At 49.0% G+C, this 22,861-nt stretch overlaps 1 protein-coding gene and 1 non-coding gene across 2 annotated transcripts in view; one reads left to right on the forward strand and one right to left on the reverse strand.

Moving 5' to 3' along the window:
• Positions 1 to 17,300, forward strand: part of LOC149371015 (glutamate receptor U1-like) — a 29,156-nt gene extending 11,856 nt beyond the window's left edge. Inside the window, exons 4-8 of the mRNA XM_089579073.1 lie at positions 2,677 to 2,835; positions 9,953 to 10,097; positions 11,503 to 11,723; positions 13,978 to 14,267; positions 16,907 to 17,300. Coding sequence (XP_089435199.1) covers positions 2,677 to 2,835; positions 9,953 to 10,097; positions 11,503 to 11,723; positions 13,978 to 14,267; positions 16,907 to 17,300 — 1,209 coding nt within the window. The remainder of the gene's footprint in view (positions 1 to 2,676; positions 2,836 to 9,952; positions 10,098 to 11,502; positions 11,724 to 13,977; positions 14,268 to 16,906) is intronic.
• On the reverse strand, positions 6,191 to 6,272 carry TRNAL-AAG (transfer RNA leucine (anticodon AAG)). The gene has a single exon. It is a non-coding gene; the product is annotated as a tRNA-Leu (tRNA).
• Positions 17,301 to 22,861: the final 5,561 nt, after the last annotated feature.

Raw genomic sequence — 22,861 nt, forward strand, 5'->3', positions numbered from 1 at the left:
AAGCACTGCCAGAACCTCCGCTTACAGCAGGCACAGTTGCAGCATCTACGCAGAAGTGCGCAGCTCTCCGGCTAGTTTACACAGCTGTTCAACAAGGCAACGTGCATAAACTCAAAGGGGACAACTTCGACGCTTACCGCAGGCGAGCTACAGAGTTGAGCACCCATCGCGGCTGCATCATATTTTGGTCCCGAGTTGTGATGCCGAGAGAACTACGCGCACAAGCTATGTCTCTCATCCACGCCGGACATCGGGGCATCGTTGCAATGAAAAAGTGTGCCAGAAGCTACATGTGGTGGCCTGGCATTGACAACGACATCGAAACAGTGGTGCGAGAATGCAAGCCTTGCCAGAGCAGCCGGAGCGCCCCGCCGAAAGCTCCTGTCCCAGAATGGGAAAAGCCAGACACACCATGGCACACACTGCACATTGATTTTGCAGGACCAATTGAGGGCTGCACTTTCCTTGTGGTCGTAGATGCCTACACAAAGTGGCTTGAGATAAGGCAAATGGGACAGACGACTTCGGCAGCAGTCATTGACAACCTCCGATCACTATTTGCAACGTTCGGCCTGCCGCGCAAGGTAGTGTCGGACAACGGAACACCGTTTGTGTCTGCGGAGATCCTCAAGTTTTATCGCGACAACGGGATCTCATCAGTTACATCGGCCCCCTACCACCCAGCGACAAACGGACAAGCCGAGCGCTACGTAGCCGAGCTAAAACGCGCCCTTGAAAGAGATCAGACAGGCTCGCTGCAGCGCCGCCTTGCGCGCTTTCTCTTCAAGCAGCACACGACGGTTCAGAGCACAACAGGCGAGACCCCCTCGAAAATGATGTTCGAGCGTGAAATGCGAACCCAGCTCACAGCCATCCTCCCCGAGCCAAAGGCAGAGACGTTCCGGGAAGAAAAAGCAATTCCGCGCTGCGGCACGCTTAATGAGGGGCAGCGCGTCCTCGCCCGACAGTTTCTGAAAAAGCCACGCTGGGAGGAAGCTACAATTGTCAGACGCATAGGCATGCGCTCTTGGCTCGTCAACATACATGGCACAGTAGCACGCCGACATCTCAACCAGCTGCGTAGATTTACGACGCCGTCTGAGAGCTGTCCGCCAGCGGAGAGAACACGTGCACCATCTTCCCACATAGCCTGGCACCTCTTCCCGGAAGAAGAGACTTCGCCCAGGACAGACCTAGGAGACACAGCGAACAGCCAGCCTACAAGTGTTTCTCCCCCGAGCGCACAAAGCCAGCGCGCCTCCACGCGTGAGCGCCGACCCCCTGCACGATACCAGGAAACTTTCTAAGGGGGAAGGAAGTGTTGTGTCCCCTTATTGCTTTGTGTGTGTGCGCCCCCGCACCCTCCTCCTAACGACCACCCGCATCCTCCTCCTAACGACCACTCGCATCCTCCTCCTAACGACCACGACAGTTGCCCTTCGTCGCACGCTGTCGCCAGATGCCCCCCCCCCCCCCCCCACGGTGCGCCCCCGCACCCTCCTCCTGTTCTGGGAAGCCACTCCCTCCCGTGGACGCTTCTCCGCTCCCTCCTTTCTTCGGGCGGCCAGTTCGGCTCCTGCCTCGGTCGACGCTGGTCGCACCCTCATCGGCTTTAAATAAACGAAGTCTTAAAGTACCGTGTGCGTCTTTCGCTGCATTCAACACAGCGACCGGACACGACAAGTTTGAAGTCGTTAGTCCTGGCAAGAAGATGTAGCGGCTGTGTTTGGAAGTCGGGAAAACTGTTGAGAAATGCGACGGCTTTTGACTTGTTCGAATCGACGGCACTCCTTGATAATGCTGTCAACAGTTGTGCAGTCTTTGCAAACGAGCAGATGAAAGGCATCGTCAGCAATGCCTTTCAGCACGTGGCCCACCTTGTCGGACTCGGTCATGGTGGCATCGACTTTGTGGCAAAGTGCCAATACGTCCTGTATATAGGCCACGTAACTTTCCGTCGACGACTGCGCACGAGAAGCAAGCTGTTTTTTCGCAGTGGTCTGCCTATCGTCAGGTCTTCCGAAGAGAGCGAAGAGGGACGAAGCCATGACCACGAAAGGAGCAGCAGAAGTGGTCGGCGACTCGCTGGGTGGGGCCATGATGGTAGTAGCGCCGGTTTGACGACCGCTTCGGAGCTCCGTGGTACTGGGGACGATACCCAGCACCTCCACCAAAGATGTTACGTTGCCCGAAAGGTTAGTCACAAGCAAGGGCGACCGGAGCGCAGAGCGAACCACACAGGAGACACCGAACACTAGCGCGCGCACACCAGTCAGGCACTTCCTTCTCATCGTCTTCTGTGAATATCCGTTGCAATATTTACTTTTGTCTATTCATAGTCTATAAACGATCTATAGACAAAAGTCTACTAAAAGTGTTTGTCCATAAACCTACAGATTGTCTATAAACTATATATAGCATTTGTATTGCCTATAGATCGTTCTCAAGGATTTCTCTATAGAGAGTCTACAGACTTAACAGACAGAAGTCTATGGACTGTGGTTCTCCGTTTAAAAAATTTTCTTAGTCTTTAGACTGTCTAAAAAATTTGTGTAAGGGATAACTACCCACACAACACATGCTTAATGTTTCAAATCGCACCTCTGCTGTGAGGTCAGCCCAGAGGGAAGAAACTTGGCCTATATTGCCTCTGTCTTTTTTAATTTCTGCTCGAAGGCAGCTGACATTGCTGCGGCTCCTGTGATCATGAGCGAACAGCGGACCCGTGTGGTGGGCTTCGCCCCCGTCGTCTACCCCACATACTTCTCGCTGGTGGCAGCGTCCAAGGAGACCACGGCCAGCGCGTTTGGATACCTGTCCGGCTTGTGCAGCAAGGTGGGCCCCAAACACCCCCACATGAAGCTGCACCCCGCGCACATTTCATTTCGCGTATGTGGGTTCTGAAAAAAAAACAACTGCGTTCTTAGTCAGAATGAGCAATAGAAGACGCATTGATTTCCTTCAGTCGAGCTATTGTAACGGAAATACTTTGGTTGGCTTCGAAGCCTCCACTGGATTGCACATGTGTCCTTTATTTCTCAGAATTTGGCACTCGCCTCGAGAAGCGGGTAGGAGGGAAGGAAATAACCAAATTATACATCTTTCGGGGATCTTAAGTGTTAATTACGCTTAACTGCCATTTTTTAATCTAATTTGTCAGAAATCTGAGGTTTTTCCGACCATTGTACAGAAATTTTCACTATGCCGTGACGACTTCCAGTGAATGTGACGTCACACCGTTCGCATGCTTATATCGACGTCCGCGCTATTTCGACGCGATTTCGACATTTTGCCTAAAATTAATTAACTAATTAATCTACAGTAATCAAACTTGGTTTCTAGGTTTATTTTTCCTCCTCTATCTGAAACAACCATTCATTTTCTCCTATGTTTTTTAGTCCCCGAGTTAACAAGAGTTAAACTCTGCCAAAGGTTTGACACCCTCTGCTAACGGACGAGAGTATGAGCCATTAAAGGCTTTCGCCTTAAACATCCGGCAGAAACACTTAAGACCGCCTACGTATGGGAATTCGAAAGCATTACTGTCCCTGAGTGCAATGTTTACGCGTAATGTTCGTACATGCCTGGATACATTGTTTGCGCGTAATATTTGTGCATGCATTAAAGGTTTTTTTCTACGAGTTTAAGTGTATGACGCTACCCCGATCATTGCACGACGAACGGTTGTATCGCAATTCTGATACGAAAGTCTGGGAACCCATATAATTGAAGGTGGGTATGTTGTCGGTTCGAATCCCTGACGCAAACTAGCATCCAACTTGACTAGCACATGTTAGCTTTATGCAACAAGAAATCGTACAACACCACTGGAACTCTGTAAGACGAACGGCTGCGTGACAAATTTGGTGCAAATGTCACGACATGAACGGCGTCACATGAAAGTCGACCAGTGGCGAGTGTGTAGAGGGTGTTTCAGCAAAGATTCTGAGCAGTATTCGAAAATAGGTTTTTTGAGATAAAAATATGGCTTTTTCAGCACAGTATCACCAGTGTTTGCGGGGAGCAGAAAACCGGGGAATCGTTTTAAGCAGAAAGCTGGTTGACTAACTTTCAATAGTTAACTTTTTAGCCATTAGAGCTTGGCGTTTAGTTCCAGTTTAAGATGTGCAGCTAGTCTGAATTAATAGCCATATCAGTTTTTACAATTTCGACAACGCGGTTACCCTTAGCGCTGTGCTTCGACAAAATTTAGCTTTTTCGACTAGCTAAATGCACTGGTGGGGTTGCTTTGCCTGCACGCTTTCAAAAGCGCATGTATTTTAGCACGATGACCGGCTACAAATCTCTAATTGCAACCATTTGCCAAACTGCCATAGTTAAAAAGTTAATTATCTGAAGTTAGTTAACGAGCTTACTGCTTGAGACAATTCACTGGCTTTCTGTTGTCCGCGAACACTGTAATATGCCAAAAGCCATAATTTTACCCCAAAAAGCCCATATTTAAAAATTTAAAGTCTTTCCAGAAAGACCCTCTATAATGAAACGATATGTATATAGGTATATGATTGTCTGAAGTGGCGGTGCTCGGCCGTTTGCGTACGTCATACGGCTGCCTGATGACGTCATAATTTTTTGCCATCGCTGAAATTTTCTGTACCATCTGCGAGTAGACAAGCACACACACACGCCGGTGGCGTTTTTCGTAAGGTGACTGGCAATGCTTTCGCAATAAAACTGTCTGCACGGTAGAATTCCCGCGCTGTTTAGTCCGCTGATGAAGGCCTTGCAGATGAGCTCCTTATAAAAGCTTTCTTGAAGTAATACCGACAGCGATAGCACACTTGTCGACCTAGCTGGCCCCTTGAATAATTGATTAGGCCAAGGCACAGGCATGCATACTTCTTGTATAGGCTTGCTGCCGTCAATCGGCCACCATCCCTTATTTGTTTCGACGTATAAATGTCGCTTCCACTTGATCTTCCTCTAAAAACGCGCTTTATTGGCAACAACTGCCGAGACGGACAGCCAAACCATTTTTAGAAACTGCAATGGAAATGTGCAGCCGACACCACTTTCAAGTTTGGATCAATGGTATGGGCGCGGGCACTTATCCCTCATTCTTATTGGTGAGATAACCTGCGGCAAGCATGGTTCTTGTTGCTAAAGGGGTTGGAAAGTCGCATCCTGCTCATCCCGTACGAGCATGTTAAGTCGCTTTATGATTTTCATACGACACATGCGGAATTAACGCAGGCGGATATTTTTTTTTGTTATCAGTATTTCGGTGTCCAGCGTTGCGAAAACACTGTGCGAATTTTAGACCTAAACGTTTGCTGTGCGCTGTTATAATTTGTACGCATTAAGTAATATACCTCAGTACCTTCGTCGGATCTCGTTCTCTCAACTACAAAAGTGGAACGCCGAACTATCACTATTGAAGACGGCAGGTTCGGCGCATTTTAACATTAAATCTTTGTTCGGTGGCTGGCCGTGCATGAAATCCGACCGCTCGATGGAAGATCGACAAGCGGCGAGCTCTGTACGTGCTTTGCGAGCCAACCATGCTGTCTGGGAAATATAGGTCAGCTGTGTGCTGCTGCTTGGAAATATATAGTCGGCTGCACGTCACAATGCCGGCCTCCAACAGGCTGACCTTGATTTGCGCAGTGCTGACAGACAGGAATTAAATAATTCTCATTAAAATGCAAGACGCTGACGTGCATAGCAGAACTTACGTCGCTTTGTTGAGCGAAAAACGGTCAGTTAAATAACTTTTATTAAAGCCTAAATAACTAGAAATTCGTTGACATAAAGTCGCAGCAGCCAGAAGGGGAGCCAGAGGTGTCTCTGATCAAATCATTCAGGCCATTGGTCGCAGAGACGAGAGGAAACTCTGCTTTCAACTACTACTCTTTTTGTAATCTTCCGCGATATTATTTAATGTGACCTTACTATACAGGCCTCGCGGCGGGCACGCTTGATGAAAAGTGGCAATTCACAAAGTTGTATGCCGTGTACTGTGACGGCTGCAGGACAAAACTGTACCTATAGTTCAAGCTGTATTAACGCCCTGTAGTATGGCCGAGACTACTGTGAGTAACCTAGTATGCCAACCAAAGCCGATATCGCACATCTCAGAAGACATGATTTCTACAATCACAGTGTATTCGCCTAAAGGCCTCAGTGGAAAAATTACAAGAAAAAAGTATGTATAAAAAAGAAAGCTTGTTGGCAGCGGTGGGATTCGAACCCACGCCCCCGAAGAGACTGGTGCCTTAAACCAGCGCCTTAGACCGCTCGGCCACGCTACCGACGATACCTTCCGCTTAGCTGTGAGTTTCACAATCTTTTCCCACCTGCGTGGAGTTCGTACGTGTTCTATTACCTGCTCTGAACCGCACCGCATAATCACAGGCTGCTTTTCTCCTCCTGATAAAAACCGGGAACGAGAGAAGAAAGGAATGAGCGCTAAACGGGCCTGTGATATTTTGCACTCGTAGCGGCTTACAGGTAGGAAATAATATATACATAAAGAACCGGAAATATTTTATTTTTCCACTTGAACTGAAAAAAAAAAGTGTTACGGATTTAACTTAGGTAAACCGAGTCGGCGTGCGAAAGTAGGTGTTCATTCTTCAAATGAAGGATACACTTCAGCTCCGACTTAAGGGTATGACGCGATAGCTTTAGTGGGTTAATGCCCACACATGTAGAATTGGTCATTCTCTACTTAACATTCATAGATGGCGGCGAGTCCTCATTCCACCACCAGCACAGTGGCGCAGCACCTCAGCGATGCGCCACTGCACTGGCGGGCGGCTGTTTTTATCGCGGCCACGGGTAGGGATAGTTTAGAACTTTTTGTTGGGCTAGACGGTGCTTGTTGTAAGAAAAGAACTGGCAAACCGCCGTGGTTGGTAAACTTAGTAAACTGGTAAAATTACGTGGTTGACCGTGGTGGTTTACGAAATACCGCTGTCATGCGGGAAGGCCCACGTGGGCCAAACAGGGCGGTGCATCAATGAAAGGGCAGGTGAGCACGCCCGGTCAGTAAAAGACGCAAGTGGTGCACACCTTTCTCAGCACTGCGCTGAGTGTTATGAATGCCCTCGAGCGGCAGAACATTTGCAACAGGCTAAATGCAAGTACTGCAAAAGTGTCAACCACGGTTTCATGAGATAAAGGTTTTAGGTAAAAGCAAAGACACAAGGGCAAGGGAACTATTGGAAGCATTTCATATAAGGAAGAAAGGTGTATCTTGTGTTAGCGATACGTCGGTGAGCCTCTTCAAATCGGAAATGGCGTATCTTGAACGGCTTTATAGATAGTGTTGTGTAGAAACTTGTATCTCTCAGCACGTGTCCTGCTTTTCCTTATATTTGCGGCGCTGTTAGTGAATAAAGTTAGATGAAGTTTAGCGCTAGTCCGGTGTGGTCCCCTCTTGGGTAGGGATAGTGTGACCGTGTTGCTCTTCCCGAGCAACCTCTCGTGGGTAACTTACCCTTGCTCACCTGAGTAACTCAGGTAAGCTCGGTTAAGTTCGAAGCACAAGACAAGGTAAGAGACAAGATTCTTGCTCCGTGTTGCTGCGTCAGGAGTAGTGCTTTGGCGCACAAAAAAAAATATAAGACACTAATCAGGAGAACACCTCTATGTAAATATGGCGATGCGGTGGTCGCATTTCTGTCACGGCGAAATGTTAGGTACGCGTGTACTGTGGGATGCCAGCGCACGGTAAAGAGCCTCACGCGGTCGAAATTATCTAGAGCCCTCCATTACGGGGTCTCATGTATATAGCCTGGGTCGCTTTGGGACGTCAGGCCCGTATAAACGAAACTATAAACGAAACCAAAATATGACGAGTGATTAAGATTTAATGAGAGTACTCTATGGGAGTTGAAAATTCAAATTTATAACGATTTCTTACTCGCATGCGTATTGCTTGGACATGCACCTAAAACCAAACACTTCAGTAACGGACCCTGAAGCGCTTTTTCAAAACCGCAGGTTCCCTAATATTGAATGCTTTCCTGCAAGGATTTCATTTCCAACATTCCCAGACAGAAATTTCGAAAACTGGAAAAAGTAAAGGTAATGTTATGGATAAGTTGAAGGTAATGGTCCATTTTTCTGACATGTGGCAAAATCTTTCTTTTGTAGTGTTTCTATCAATCGCATCGAACTTAATTAAGTCTGCCATAGAAAACAAATGGGGAATGCTTCTTGAGGATAGCAAAAACGTTAATAGAAAAAAAAATACAAGACTGCAATCGGGTGATCTGCGGATATATTGTTACTGTTTTAGTTAAATCTTGCATTATGTGAAAAAAAGTGCGTTTATAAACGGTTTCCCGGTCAAAAATGCTTTTGTCCAGATTTGTTGGGCATCTTTCATCTAAGGGATCTAAAGTTAGGCGTCAAGATTTCGTAACTGGGTGCAAACTGGAGTCTCTCCATTTCTCCTTGACTTGCGCTTTCGAGAACGGCGCTCCGGCCACCGGTCCACCAAGCAGTAATGGCGATAACAGCACAGGGGGCAGTGCAGCACTGCCAGTTCCACAATGCTTCAGCAGATGGCAGTCACATTTTTGCTACAAGTGTGTTGCTATAATCAGAATGAGGAGGGCTCTTATTGTTACAGTTCCGGCAACTTTCTTAGGAACTGACCATTACAAGAGAGATTGCTTGCTTAACCGTACTTTTGCGAAGATTTCTATACAGTTTTCAGTCCGTACTGTCCTTCAGAAGGCAACCATACGTTGATTGAACCTCGTAGATACCCGCCGACACATATGGCTACCTATTGGCCAATTCTCGTAGATAAAAGGTTCTACGAAAGTCAGCGTTAGAAACAATAGATTTAATGACAATGAAAGCTACAGGATACTGGTGATCCTTTCGATGCACCTTCAGAAGAAGCTCTCCTCTTGTGACACGGCACCAGGCTTCTCTGGCTACGCATATCACTGCGTCGCCAACACGGTGTCCGTACGGGTGCCGCCCTTGCTGAAAGTACATGCCCTTTACAGACTGGAAGCAATCACTCTTGCCAGCAGACGCGAGCATAGCTGAGAGGGCTGAAATTAAATTGAAGAGAACGCAGCACGCTGTGGGAGGAAAAATACTTACCAAAGTATTAGGAGGCAACAAGATAACAGCGTTCAACAAATTTAACGTTTAACAACGTTAACTATGTTCAACAAATAATAGTTCGATACTCCGGCGCAAATAAGATGGACAAAATGGACCTTGGTACTGCACTGAAGTGCCAACCAATGGGCTCTTAAAGCAACGTAATCAATCTAAAAAAAAAGGCAGGCGTGGCAGGGCGCCAGAGGAGGAAATTTAACTCCGGAGATACTGATTAGGTGGCAGCGGCTGCTGTAGGACAGGCTAATTTCATAGTAATGGGAGGTACTTTTGTCCTGCAGTAATCATAATATGGCTGCTGACCACGATGACGGCGAAGATAAGGCTGAAGATGAGTATTGGTCTTGCTTACCATACACAGCTCTGTTTCAAAAAAGACTGCCGATCAAGCGTTGTTCACAGGCAGAGACCTGGCGCCTATTGCAAACTCGGCACTAATTCTAAATGCCGATAAAGAGGTCACCGAGCTTCTATGACCGCACTTCGTTGGGTTCCTTGGCAACTTTTACTTCCATCTTAGCGCTCGGCAAAACGTTTTGCATAAAACACTGTCATGCGATATCAGCTGATGAAGAACGCGCGGTCTCTCGCGCGCCTTAGTTCTTGAGCAGTATACAGCTTCACTGAATGAAGCAGAGTTCGGAAAGCGCTACTAGCCTAGCATGTTCCCCAAGATTGCTCCCTAACTTCCATTCATTCCTTCCTTCCTTCGTGGACATCCACAAGGACCAACCCAAGTGAAGTGGATGCAGTCTTGTTGGTGCTATGAACCTTAGATAAGTGCAGGGCGCACGTGCATATGAGCCGCGACCTTATAATGACCTCCAGCACTCGTTCGCAGGTGTGGGTCTTCCTGCTGATCTCGTTATTCTTGGCGTCCCTCTCACTCGCTGCGGTCGAACTGCGGAGGGCCAGCAACAGCGACAGCGTCTTGCGGGAAGCCTACGACAATATCTGGGACCTGCTGCGCTGCCTTGCTTCTGAAGGTGCGCACGTAGAAGGGGTAAATGTATTGGATGAACAAGCCCGACACAAGCAGTAGTGTTTGAATGCACGGAACATTTCAACGAGCTGGCGATCCTGAAGTGTAGACGTGTGAAAATGCGCTACGAACACGAGGTGAGAGGGAGGAATGCGAGTTGTTGAAGTCTGTGTCCAGGTTGCGTCTTTCGTGTCTCTCTTTGTCCTCGCCTTGAAAACACAGGTTCAATTGTACAGTGCTTTAATGCCCATGTAGCGAACGTATCCTGTAGACGTAGCACACACCGTTCTCAGTTTTAGTGAAAGTACAGTCGGTTTGTTTAAATATATCCAATCACAGTAAGCAGTAAATACAAAGGAAGCCAAGTCGCGTGACCAAGGAGCACAAATGAATTTTCTGAATTTTTTTTATTTGTATTGATAAAACGTAAATTGATAGTTTACTGTTTGATCCCTGAAATGTAATTGATTAAAAAGGAGAAGAAAAACAACCACGTGCCGCCAGTGGAATCCGAACCCATGGCCTCCTAACTTCGCTTCCGGCGCAGTAAAGGGAGTCAAGTAAGCTTCCAATTACAGCGGTCTAGAAGTAGGGGTAGTGGGAAAAGCGGGAGCTGCGGCGCGAAGCCGGAAGTATCGACTTCCGACGGGTGCACTGAAATACAGTTAATGGCGGTAGTGCGTTCTTCTCCAGCAGTGCGAAGCGTGATATCAAATTCTCCAATTACCGCTATTCTTCTTTTTGAGAATAGTCACAGAAGACAGTGGCGCCTTCATATGAAACCAAACACAAACATCGCAGTCGACCTTCGCGCATTTAGAAGCCATTGTCCCGGAACACGTCTTACCTAGCCATTCCCAAGCCGCAAAGAAGCAAACAACCCCGAAGATTCACGACTTCCAAAGTAGACGTAGCGGTCTTGACGGCAGTGGGGCGCATCGTGTGCTTCTCTTCTCAGGAGTAGCACTCCAGCGCCATTAACTCTATACCAAAGCCCCTATCAGCGGTTTACATTTCTGGTTCAACGCAGTCTATGCTGCAGAGCTTCCGCTTTTTCCTCTATTTTTAGATCACTATGCTTTCAACTAACACATTAATAATGAACCACGCAGTTTCAAAAAGGTAGGTGAAATGTAAGAACACAGTTCGTCGAGTAAACATCGAACCTGAGGCATAAAAATGCTGTCACCATGCTGAAATCATCTTGCTTAGCGAACGAGTATGCCTATATACTAGCGGTCCAACTTTTAAGCCTGCACTATCCAGTGACTTCCGCCACAGTTTTTCGTCACACTTTCCGCAATGGACTGGGAATAGCATCTGTTCATTCTTTGTAATGCATTATGACTGCTTTTGAGCAAGAGTGCCCCAGTTTTCCCTGTATTTTTCTCTCCTTCGTACGTGTTCAGGCCACCAGGCGTCGACACGCTCCAGTGCGGGCCGCCTCCTGCTGTCCGCCTGGTGGCTGGCCAGCGTGGTGTTGGCCAACGCACTGGCCGGCCAACTCAAGGCCACGCTGGCCATCCGGCCGGAGCCGGCCCGCTTCCGTTCGGTGGCCGACGTAGTGCACGCCAGGCCGCAAGTGCGCCCCGTCATCTGGCGCGGGACAGTCTACGAGGACTACGTCCGGGTATGCCGCTTTCGAGACGGAAGCTCCTCAGTAGGTCCTTCAGCTGAGAGCAGATGTCCACGTCTCTGACGTAGGTTCCGTTCTCGCTAAGGAGAGCACGCGTATAATATGACTACAAAGAGCCTTGAGCGCGTCTTTCCGGTATGCTAGCAAGAAACTGCGTGCATACTGCGTAACAACTTTCGAGCGAGCGACTTTGACACTCCCGTATGGCACCGCGGAACGCCCTGGAGACGCAATACAGGGAGCGAAGTCACAAAGAATTAGGTGAGTATAGAGTCCTAGAAACGATGGCGGCACTAAGGAGCAATTGGCAGCGATTCCTCTCTTGTCAGGTTTTTCTAAGCTTACTACTAGCGCCGATATGTCAGTACAAAGGCGCTGCGTTATTTCGCTCACGCTGTTAGCGCCCAGCCGAGAACACCGCAAATTACGTGGCACAGAGTGACAAGATGTAGGACACTGTGGTGCTATAACTCCTAGCTTTTAATATTTAAAGGACATTCTCAGTACAGTATGGGAGCAGAGTTTGCGTAAGCGAGTCAAAATCAAACACCAGGGTCAGTGCGTACCCCACGAGGATAAAATAAACTGTTGGCCATATCACTGTCATGACAACGCTACATGTTAAAAAGCAGCAGTAAGGGGCTTCGGTAAGTAGTGATGGTGATATCGTCAACGCAGTGCAATGCAACGCTCTTGATGAAGCACTATGCGACGATTTTTAAGCAGTCATCGACTCGGTGATCAGAAGAAGAAGGTTGGGAAGCCCGTAGAGTGAATCATGGTTCAAAATGACTTCTTCACAGTAGATATTCTTTGGAATTAAATCATTTCTTTCTCCCTATTGCAATGTTCAAGAAAGTGGAGCCGGAGCTGGAAGCCTCTCCTGCTCTTATCTTGCCGCATGCTCTGTGCTCGCGTATCGCGCAGTGAAATACTATTGGACAGCATTATTCCATTAGTGTTTTTATAAGAAAACTGCATCCACTGGCTACGATGGCTAGTTATGGTTCTTAGTGGGGCTCTCGCTTATCACTTTTAGATGGAAAAATATGCTACCAAACTGCCGCCTAGGACGGAATCAGACCAGGTGAAGAAATTTAGCACGAAAGTAGGAATCGGGAAATAAAACGAGATACGAAAATTGTAGGGGGCACTTAAGCTCGTCCTTAAGGGTACGATGCACTAGCCTTGTGGGTTAATCTCGAAGAAGGTCATTCTATATTTTACATTCATAGATACCTGGGAATCCTGACACCGCTTTTGGCGCAGTGGTGCAGCGGTTAAGCGATGCGCCACTACCTGGCGGTGGAAGGTGCTCCCAGCGGTGGGCCTTATTTAAGTCTCAGGTTGTTCTTACCGAGCGAAATATCATTAATTTAACTGCCACCTGCTACGGTGCGCAGTTTGCTCACTATCCGGTGGGCAGCTTGAGATGACGCCACAAGATCACATGACCTAGGTGGGACACTTGCCAGATCCATGCTCATGATTTTTCTCTGACAATGCCGACGCCAACAACGCCGACCCCGGATTTTCTGGTGAACAGCACCTTTAACGCTATCTCGTTAAAAAGTAAGGACAGCACTGCAAAAATAGGCGAACGCACGTCTAGAAAACAACAGATGTAGATCATAAATGCATAAGTGGCTAAAAAGTTGCATGCCGCTAAAACGGCCGCAATGTACCATAGGCAGCCTCGGCAGTAATAAGTGTCCCTGTTTAGGGACCTTGTAACGCGATAACGTCAAGGGCCCCGTGCCGCAGAAAAGCCGGTGTCTGTGCCGGCGTCGTTGGCTGTAGCGAAAAACCCTCGAAAAATCCCTAGAGAGGCAACCCAGGGAGTACGTGGGTATTCCAGGTGACTAGACCCCGCGACGTCAGTATAATCTGCACAGCGAATTGTGAGCAAACTTCCCGCCTTCCAGGTGGCAGCTAAATTAAAGACTGGCCGCTAGAGGTTGCTCGGGAAGAGCAACCTGGGTCTCAAAAGCCACGCAGTTGTCGGCGCCTGAAATCGCAGGGCTGTGACGCATCGCTTAACCGCTTCACCACTGCGCCGCGAGTGCTATGAGGACACCCAGCGATCTATTAACGTAGATTAGGGAGTGACGAATTCCGCACAGATGGGCATTGATCCAATAAAGCTATCACGTTATAACTTTAAGGCGGAGCTTAAGTGCCTCCTCCAGTTCTTTTCTGGTAGCCGTTAGGTGCAGCCCTTCGGTGTGCGGCACCTATTCGTACGCAGACCTCCAACAGCGCTTCGCTGCGCCAACTGGCGGTACATGCTGACCGGCACGACGGCTTTGCGTCCATCGCCGAGATGAGCAACCGGTCCACGCTGGAGGAGCTGTACAACGGCCGCGCAGTCATCGTAAACGACAGAGACTCCACCATGCATATGCTCTCCAAGCACTGCGAAACGAAACCACATGACAGCCACCTGTACGTGGCCCCTGAGCTGCTGTTCACCCGTTTCTGCTCGGTGGCTTATTCCCGCCGCCTTCACAAGACGGTTGTCCGGAGAATCCATGCCGGGTAAGTACCTTCGGCTTCGGAAAGAAACAGCTCAGAACAGGCCTCGAGTGTAAAAAAAATGTTGACAATGAAAAGCTCCCAGAAATTTCGCAGTTCTTCGTGTGAGATAGGAAGACAGGCGGCGTGTCTTCGACCTTCGGACGTTTCAAGGCACAATCCGACGTACTGCGGCAACGACGTCCTTTGTATTGCCCACAGAAAGCGCCCCATAAAGCTATTGCCTCAAAGGGAGCCGGGACGAGCAGAGCTTTTCCCAGGCCTGCAAGCGAGGCTCGCTGTCAACAAGGCCCAGTTGTGCTCGCCTCATATAATGAGGCGCCGATTGGCGGCGTAGCCACACCAAGGGAAGGCGGACCATGAAGACTTCGCAGCAGCGATAGTGGCGTCGGCGACAAAGCGCCGAGGGCTAATTTTCAACTTCCCGAGATGCCATCTCAGACGAGGTTCGTGTTAGGAGAGTCGTGCTGGAGCGTGAGCGTAAGAAATAGATCGAAGCAGCCGCCGCCGTCGTTGCCGAGCCTGCGGCTCACGCTAACTGTTTAACTGGGCGGTTGTCTAGTTCAGCCGTTTTTCTTTTTTTTTCCGCAGCCACGTGCATGATCTTGAGATTGGCCTTCCTTACGAAGGATGCGCTCCTGCCTCTTCTTTATCGCCAGCAATGCCTCAGCAAATGTGCTGTAGTTCGTATTGAGCCTGGATACAGGCATTACAGCTCGCTCAGTTTCTGGGCTGGAGTTGGACCCCCTCCGTCATCCTAGGAGCGTCTGCTTACCTTCAGATATATCCTTATCCACTACCTAGATACCCGGCGCGTTTACGCAGCGCCGGCTCCCTCCCTAACCCCAACTCAGGCCTCCCACTGGCGCCGACTCCAGACCCGTACTGCACCCTACCCTATTCTTCATGCCCGCTAGCCCGATCAGTTCCTCTCCTCCTGTAAGCTCTGTGGGAAACCGGGAGACTTTATTCACATTCTCCTCACATGCCCTACCTTCCCACACCCTCCATCCCTAACCACGCCGGAGTCATACTGGGAGACTCTTCTGGCCAGCTGCGCTGCTTGTGACCAGCGCCGGATAATTACCGACGCCTTTAGGCGGATAGCCATCCAAGGGCTGTCCTTTGCCCTTTAAGGGCAGCTCCCTAAGGGTTGCCTCGTGCCCCGTAAGGGGAGGCAGGGTTTCTCCCCCCTGCATTTCTTGGCAATAAATGTTTCCACCACCACCTGTCAGTTTTCGACAGATATGCTCGGACCATCCAAGGTCCGCACGCTTTCCGAAGACCTGCAATGGCGAGCGGCCCGTGCTGAGCAGAACAGGCGAGTGACGCACAGCCCAGTAAGCAAGACTGATGTTACAATGCGCTGCCTGTAACAGCATCATGCAGAATCGCGGCTCAGTATCACCTCTAAACTCCCCCTTGACAAAACGATCTCTCAGAAAGGTGCTTTAACCGCTCCTTTCAGTAGCATTTAGCTAAGCCATATGTCGGGGCACAATTGCCAGTGTTATTTTTGCACCATCCCGTGCATTTTTTTTATAATGACATGTAAAATGTCATTCGCAGATTTCTGTTTCTCGAATTAGCGCTGACCCTTCTCTGGATCTCTTAACGTTACTCTTATAATCGTCCCCTCATACGCTACTGTGTTTTTAAAATCACTTGGAGATTTCAACTGTTAGCATCCAAATTTCCTACTATTGCCGAGTACTGGAAAAATGCATCTGTGAAAAATGAGGTTCAATCAGTATTGTTTCCCTTCTAGATTGCAAAGTAATTAAGCGGAATTAAGCAGAAAGTGATTCAGAAATTTCAGCAAAGTGACAGAAACTGAAACAAGTGAAATAATATAGCAGCTTAGAATGTCATTTCGCGTAGTAGCACACTCACTCTCACCGATGCAATACCAGCCAGTCGGCGCTCGGCTGCTGGCCCGAAAGGCGCGGGTTCGATCCCGGCCGCGGTGGCTGAATTTCGATGGAGGCGAAATTCTAGAGGCCTGTGTACTGTGCAAAGTCAGTGCACGTTAAAGAACCCCAGGTGGTCGAAATTTCCGGAGCCCTCCACTACGGCGTCCCTCATAGCCTGAGTCGCTTTGGGACGTTAAACCCTAATAAACCAATAAACCAATACCTGTCAGTGTCTATGCATTTCCATCATCAGTTCGCCAGCATCTCGTTAAAGAATGTGACGCCATCAGTATGCAATGAAAATATGTAAATTTGTGTTTATTTTATTTATCTTCTCATACTGCTGTGAAAATGACCTACTACTAACAGGTACTAACAATATTCCTAAAAGAAATGAAATCAATCAGAAAATTCACATGAATTTTTTCTGGCAAGGCAATATACAAAAAAAATTCTTGATTTGCTGCTCATGCAAATCACGCGATTGTGTTCGCTCCTTCTTCCTTACACGTTTCGTTTTCATATTATTGTTCAATAGAAACGTGGAAATGTGCCTGCATTGTTTTTCTTTGTTTTCTGTGCGCGTAATCCTCTCTGCTTTCCATAACAAGTGTTGGCCTTGTCACGCAACGCACCCTTTTCCACCCTAGTAATGTGTACTGTGCACAACCATTACGCCTTTCGACTATACCTCACTGCCCTCTCGTTTTCTATCAAACAAACGCGCAGCGTTCGAGGCCTAGTGGAGTCCGGCCTGCACAACAAGTGGTACGCGGATGCCCTGAGAGGGTGGCATCGGTGCCAGGCCGCGCAAGAGCCGTCAGTCTTCTCCGTGGCGTCACTCCAGCTCCAGGACCTGGCGGCAGTGTTCTACCTGTGGAACATAATAGTAGCTGCTGCCCTGCTTGCCCTCCTGGCCGAATGGCTCGCTGCGCTCACCTCGAGCCACCGACGCAGGGCGCCGATGGTAAAGCCGGACATCATGACAAATCTATCAAGTCGACTTCCACAGGATGCATTGGGCTCTATGCTGTGTGAGCGAGTAGGTACGGCTGTCGGAGCCTCTAAAACAGCCGAGGATTTGCAGGAAGACCCGCGTCAGCATAGTGAGGTTTGGCTGTGATCGTGCCCGATGGTTTTGAAGCGAAAAGCTTCACTACCCGCACAACAGCCGCGCTTCGCGTGAGCCGTCGGAGCCAAGATTTGCCACAGCTGCTCATGCGCGAAACCGAGTGACGTCACGCGCGGCGCAGGTGGCCGCAGCCGCCGCCGCGCCGACTCCGCCGCCTGACCTTTCGGCGCAGCCGCGTGCTACTGCGCATGTGCGCTGCCTCCTCCCCGCCGCTACTACTGCGCGCTCGCCTCCTCGCCACCGTTTGACCCTTCGTTGCAGTCGCGTGTTTACCACAGCTACTAGCATGCGGAAGGAGGGCTACATGACGCGCTTGCCTACACCGTTATCGTGGTGCTCCCAGTGCACTGTGCGCGAACAGCGACAGCCATGACGTCAAACAAAGTATAACCGCAGCTTTTCGCTTGTATATCCAGGCTTAACCAGCGCTAAGCCATTCACAATTTATTTAACGCATGAGCGCTCGTGCCCCCATGTCGAATAAAATTGTCCGGCGTGGGTGTTGGCGTTGGAGACCGTTTGAAGCATCGCAGCCGGAAATTCCCGGAGAATCAACCTTGGGGGGGGGGGGGGGGGCACCTAGGCCACGTGACCCTGCGGTTTCATCACAACCTGCCTACTGGATAGCGAGCAAGCGGACCATCGTCGCAGATGGCAGTTAAATTAATGATTGTTTACGACAGGTTGCTCGGAAACAGCAACCTGGGTCTCACAAGCCTCAACAGTGGCAGCAGCTGCCTTCGCAGGACAGTGGCAAATCGCTTAACAGCTGCGCCACTACGCCAGGTGAGGTATGATGACTCGCAGAGATCTATTAATATGAAGTAGAGAACAACCAATTTCACATATGTTAGCATTAGGTCATTAAAGTTACCGCGCCACACCCTTAAGGCGGAGACTAAGTGCCCCCTCAAATTTTTTTTTCGTTACTTTTCTTGCGTATAGCATCGCGTTAAATTTGTTTGCTTTGTGAATTTTCCTCCTTGTCCAGCACATAGAGAACATAGCACAACCATCCGTATGGACAGAAGATGACTTACACGGAAGGCACGCGTGTGTCTTAATTAAATCAAAAGGAAGGGTAAGTAAGCGCGAAGGATTTTCTTACGCTGTTGTGTCCGTGTGCTGTGTGTAACGCTGTCAATTAGTCAACGCAGAAAAGTACTACATGCTGGCATTTTCGCGATGTGTGATGTTCGCTTTCCAGTCCTTTGCGATACAACTTATGTAAATTTCTGGCATTGAATTAAATACTGAAAAGCATTAAACTAAAACACTATCTGTATCTTATTTTCACTGACATCAAGTGCGGGGACGACAGCCCACGATCATGAGCTGAAATTCCTGGAAAGTTACTGCTAGGGTCGTTCAACGTCTTTCTCCCAGGAAATTAGGCCCAAAGCTTGAAGGCACCCCAAATGTTTTGGGAAAGTCACACTATGAAGTGTATTTTTAAAAAAAAAGAGCAATTACTCAATGACATCCACCCAAGCGCAGACTTATGACCACAAGGGAAGGTTGTACAGCTTTCGCAAAAACATTTAAATAGAAGAAGTATTGGGCCGGGTCCAGGTATTGAACCCGTGGCCAGTGCTTGTCCTGGACAGCCACTCTACGAACCAAGCTAAACAGAACGGCTAGCAAACGGCTGGGCGAAGCTGTATTGATCTACAACTTGAAGTGGGAATGGTGTCAGCCCGACGTGTTTAGAGGTATTCCCCATGATATGGTACAGAGAGGATTAATTACTCCCTTAATTCAAATTTCGAAGATATGCAGTTGAAGATATAAATTAAACACATATATTTCTCCTTTGATTTATCTGTTGTGGAAATTTCATTTAGGGCATGTGCTGTTTAAAGGTGCGCAAAGAAGAGTGGCGCTCTTCGTGATTGTCAACCTCCGTGATCACCAACAGCGTTATGACATCAGCTGCACTACCAGAGAGAATAATGGACACTCGCCACATTTATTGCCACGCGGTCAGACACTAACACGCAGCCAGAACCTTCCAGTTTTAAAAACGTCTCATACGCCACTGGGTTCCGGTAGTCCTGCTTTTTCGCAGGTCATTACGCTATCTGTACCGCCGTTCTACAAGGCAGATATCAGGCGCATTCAGTGAGAGCTTATTTCATGTGAATACATGTCACCAGTCATATGTGGTGTTTCATGGTAAGAATGCATTAAAGCACGTGCAGCAGATTTGTATTCACTGCACCGCCAATCTTTTTTTTTTCATTTAGTTTATTCTTTGCATGCATACGTCGAATTAACCTCTCAAAACTTGGCTATATATAGTGAACTAATATTTTCACCACAGTCATGGGTTGCAGCTTTCGTATCTGGCTCAAAACCACTCATCATTTCTTCCGGCTGATGGCTCTAGGCTATGTTTTTTTCGGCACTTTCTCCACCAGACTAAAAAAAAAGGATATCAGTGTTGCACATAACGCCTTCAGTGCCTGTTAAGTGCGCATTACACTTTCGCGGTGCCAAGTACCTAAACAGCACAGGTAATCGGCCCAATATTGGAGATGTATTGGCAAAGGCCAGTGCAATAAAGGACCAGAGTGAAACCATCCATTTCCAATATTGGGACAATTACCTGCGCGGCTTGGTAACTGTTTATTCGCTTAAAAGGGGGAGAATAGACCACCACGCGGAGCAACCACCAGGTGGCAACCTCCATAGGCCCCTCTGCGCGAACTTGCGCAGTACGGCAGTGCGCAGCGCTTTGTTGCTGCCGCCCGCTTTCAGCGCCTGGTTTTCCAACTTACGTTGGGCGTCCTGTGCATTTCTGCGCATACTCCGATGTTGGTGGCGACACTTAGCTTTAAATTGCTCATGATCTGCGAGAGGGATCGAGTCTACCGGTTCAGGTTAAACGTTGTAGCTTTAGCACCTTGTTGAGTGCACTGACGTTGACTGCACGCGTTGACTGCATTTTTTAAGTAGCGGCCAGACGGAAATGTGTACGTTAAAAGAACACATTATAGGACTAAATTTCTTAAACATTGTTGCAAAACGCTGAGCGGCTATGGGCGTTCTCGCAAAATGAAAAAACGAAATTATGTTTTCATTTTTGAATGAAAACTGGAAAACATAAAAAAATATGTAAAGCAGATCTGAGGTGCAGTCACTGTCAGACTTGTAGTTGGACACCTTAACCGCACCGTTAGAAAACGGAGGAATGAAGGAGGGAAATAAGGAAGGGAAAAAGAGGCACCGCATTGCTGGGCTCGGGATAAATTTTGGTCACATGTGGTTCTTTAAAGTGCACTATGATATTGAACTATGGTTTAAATTTCCGTGCTTTTTGCTACTTGGACCATCCTTTTACAGCAATACCTCATCTTCCTTTTCCCCACTTTTCTGCTTCAGACTGCGGAGAATATGCATGGACTTTCTTCTTTTTTTGTTTTAATCACTACGCTCTGCTTGTTCATTTCGGCTGTCAATTTCTATTTTTAGGAGGCGCCATAGATACCATGCTCTACTGATAGCCTCGTGTTGTTGTTTTTCTAAAACAAAATCACATAAACAATTAGAAGCCAAACTAAACGAAATCGTGTGAAGGTCATGTGACCAGGCAGGTGGCTGTCGGCTGGAACACTGTCATGGCAGCCTAGCAGCAGGGCCATGCGTCGGGGGCAGCCATGCTTTGGGGCGCCCGATCGCTGGCCCACGCCGCGGCTGTGATCCTCCTGCTTGGGCTATCCACCGGGTCCACGACGGCGACGCCACAGCGGGCAGCCCCCAAGAACATGGGCCCCAACGCAGCCGCGGTTGCTGGCAGGCACAAGCGGGACAGCGACACGCTACGCGAGATCCTCATCGAGCACGTCAACAACGTGGACGAACCGCAGGCAGCGCTATCGTTGTTCATCGGCTTCCTCATCCTGGGCGCCATTGTCGTAGTGGTCCTCATCTTCCTGGGTTGTCTGCTCTTGCTCCGCTTTTCCGAGTCCCGGTCCGCCAAGTACCACCGTCTCAGCTCTCAGGAGTCACGCGGATCTCTCCGTCGAAGCAGGGTCGACAACACCGGTCCCTCTCAGGTGTTCACATACGTGGACCTCTCCAATGCAGACGGAGGCTGCCTGAACCACCGCAGTGACTGTGAGCATGCTCAAGTGCCCCGTTTTTCTGCCATCTTCACGACGGTCAACAACGTCAGCGCGAGAGACGCGGATTCACGACGGGAACCGAAGCGACGACGCTCTGCAGGTGCGCGCACGAGCCGTCTTCTGGCGATGGGCCTACCGTCCGTGATTCCCTCAGCGGACACGCCTTCGTTACGTCGGGTCAGATCACAGGAGGAAAGCATCACCTCGTCGGACGCGGACTGCGTTACAGCAGCGGAACGTACGGCAGAACCACCGAAAAAGCGCGTCTGCGTACAGCAGGTCGCGGGTATGCCGACGCACCGAAGCGGTACTGTGAACACTGCAGAGGGGCTCGAGATGTATGATGAGCGCTACACGGAGCTCGAGTCTGGTGCGCCGCACATGGAGGTAAAAGTTCGAGATCGTTTCGTCAAGGTGCAGCCGCATGGTGGGGGTATTGGTCAAGAGTGGTCGCCGTTGGGGAGTGGCCTCGCGCAGAGATATGACGAAACTGCTTCAGGCAGCACAACGGCGACGCACAGCAGGTATTATCCGGAGGGTACGAGCAGTCATGGATATGACTCCAGTCTACGCCCGAACCCCAAACCTGGAAGTTGGAGCGAAATGATCAGCCCCTTGTTCAGTACAGACGGAACAGCAACAGGACCTCCAGTTTTGCCCAACCAACCGAAGCCCATTACGCCGAGCGATAAGGCAACAGAAGACAGTATTCGACTTCGACCGGAAAGTATTGAACTTTCAGGACATGGCAGGTTCTACGAGCAGCACGTACCCGGCGAAGAGAGCAACGCTGGGGCAACATCAGGCGTGAAACCACGTTTCGGTTCCGGCAGAAATTCTGACACAGCTATGATACCTTATGAGGGCTCACCACGGCGACCCGTCAGCGCAGTGGAGCGTACGTCTGGCACAGAGTCTCGGATACGAAATGGCGTGCCAGCGCCCTCCAGTAACTCAGAAAAATTCCGCAACTTGCTTGAAAATGAGGCATCAGATGTCAAGCAAGATTTGATGTCATCACAAAATCCAGTCGAGAAGTCTGCACCGCCAGTGACGCCAGTAAAAATAAAGGCGAATTTGACTCTTCAGAGAGTACCCTCCCACGTTCCTTCAACCGTAGGGTCACCTCACCAAATGGAGCCTAAAGAATTGAGTATTCAGCTGCCGGAGATGATAGCCTATTTCGACAAGCCACCGATGGCTAAGTCATTTAAGGCCACTATTGACGGCAGCTCTGCAAGCAACGTGGCAACCAAAGTGTCATCTCCCGATGCGCAATGGATGACACCACCTGTAACCGAACGTTCTGGGTCCCCTTCTTCAAGCGATAGCAAGACACTTAGTAGGAAGCTCAAGCTGCCGCAACCACCAATCGAGCGATACGACAAACTGCAGGCAGTACCACCTCCAACCGAAATCACAGCA

Source organism: Amblyomma mixtum, chromosome 1, assembly GCF_055824585.1.
Source record: "Amblyomma mixtum isolate Tamu chromosome 1, ASM5582458v1, whole genome shotgun sequence".
In the NCBI taxonomy this organism is placed as follows: Eukaryota; Metazoa; Arthropoda; class Arachnida; order Ixodida; family Ixodidae; genus Amblyomma; species Amblyomma mixtum.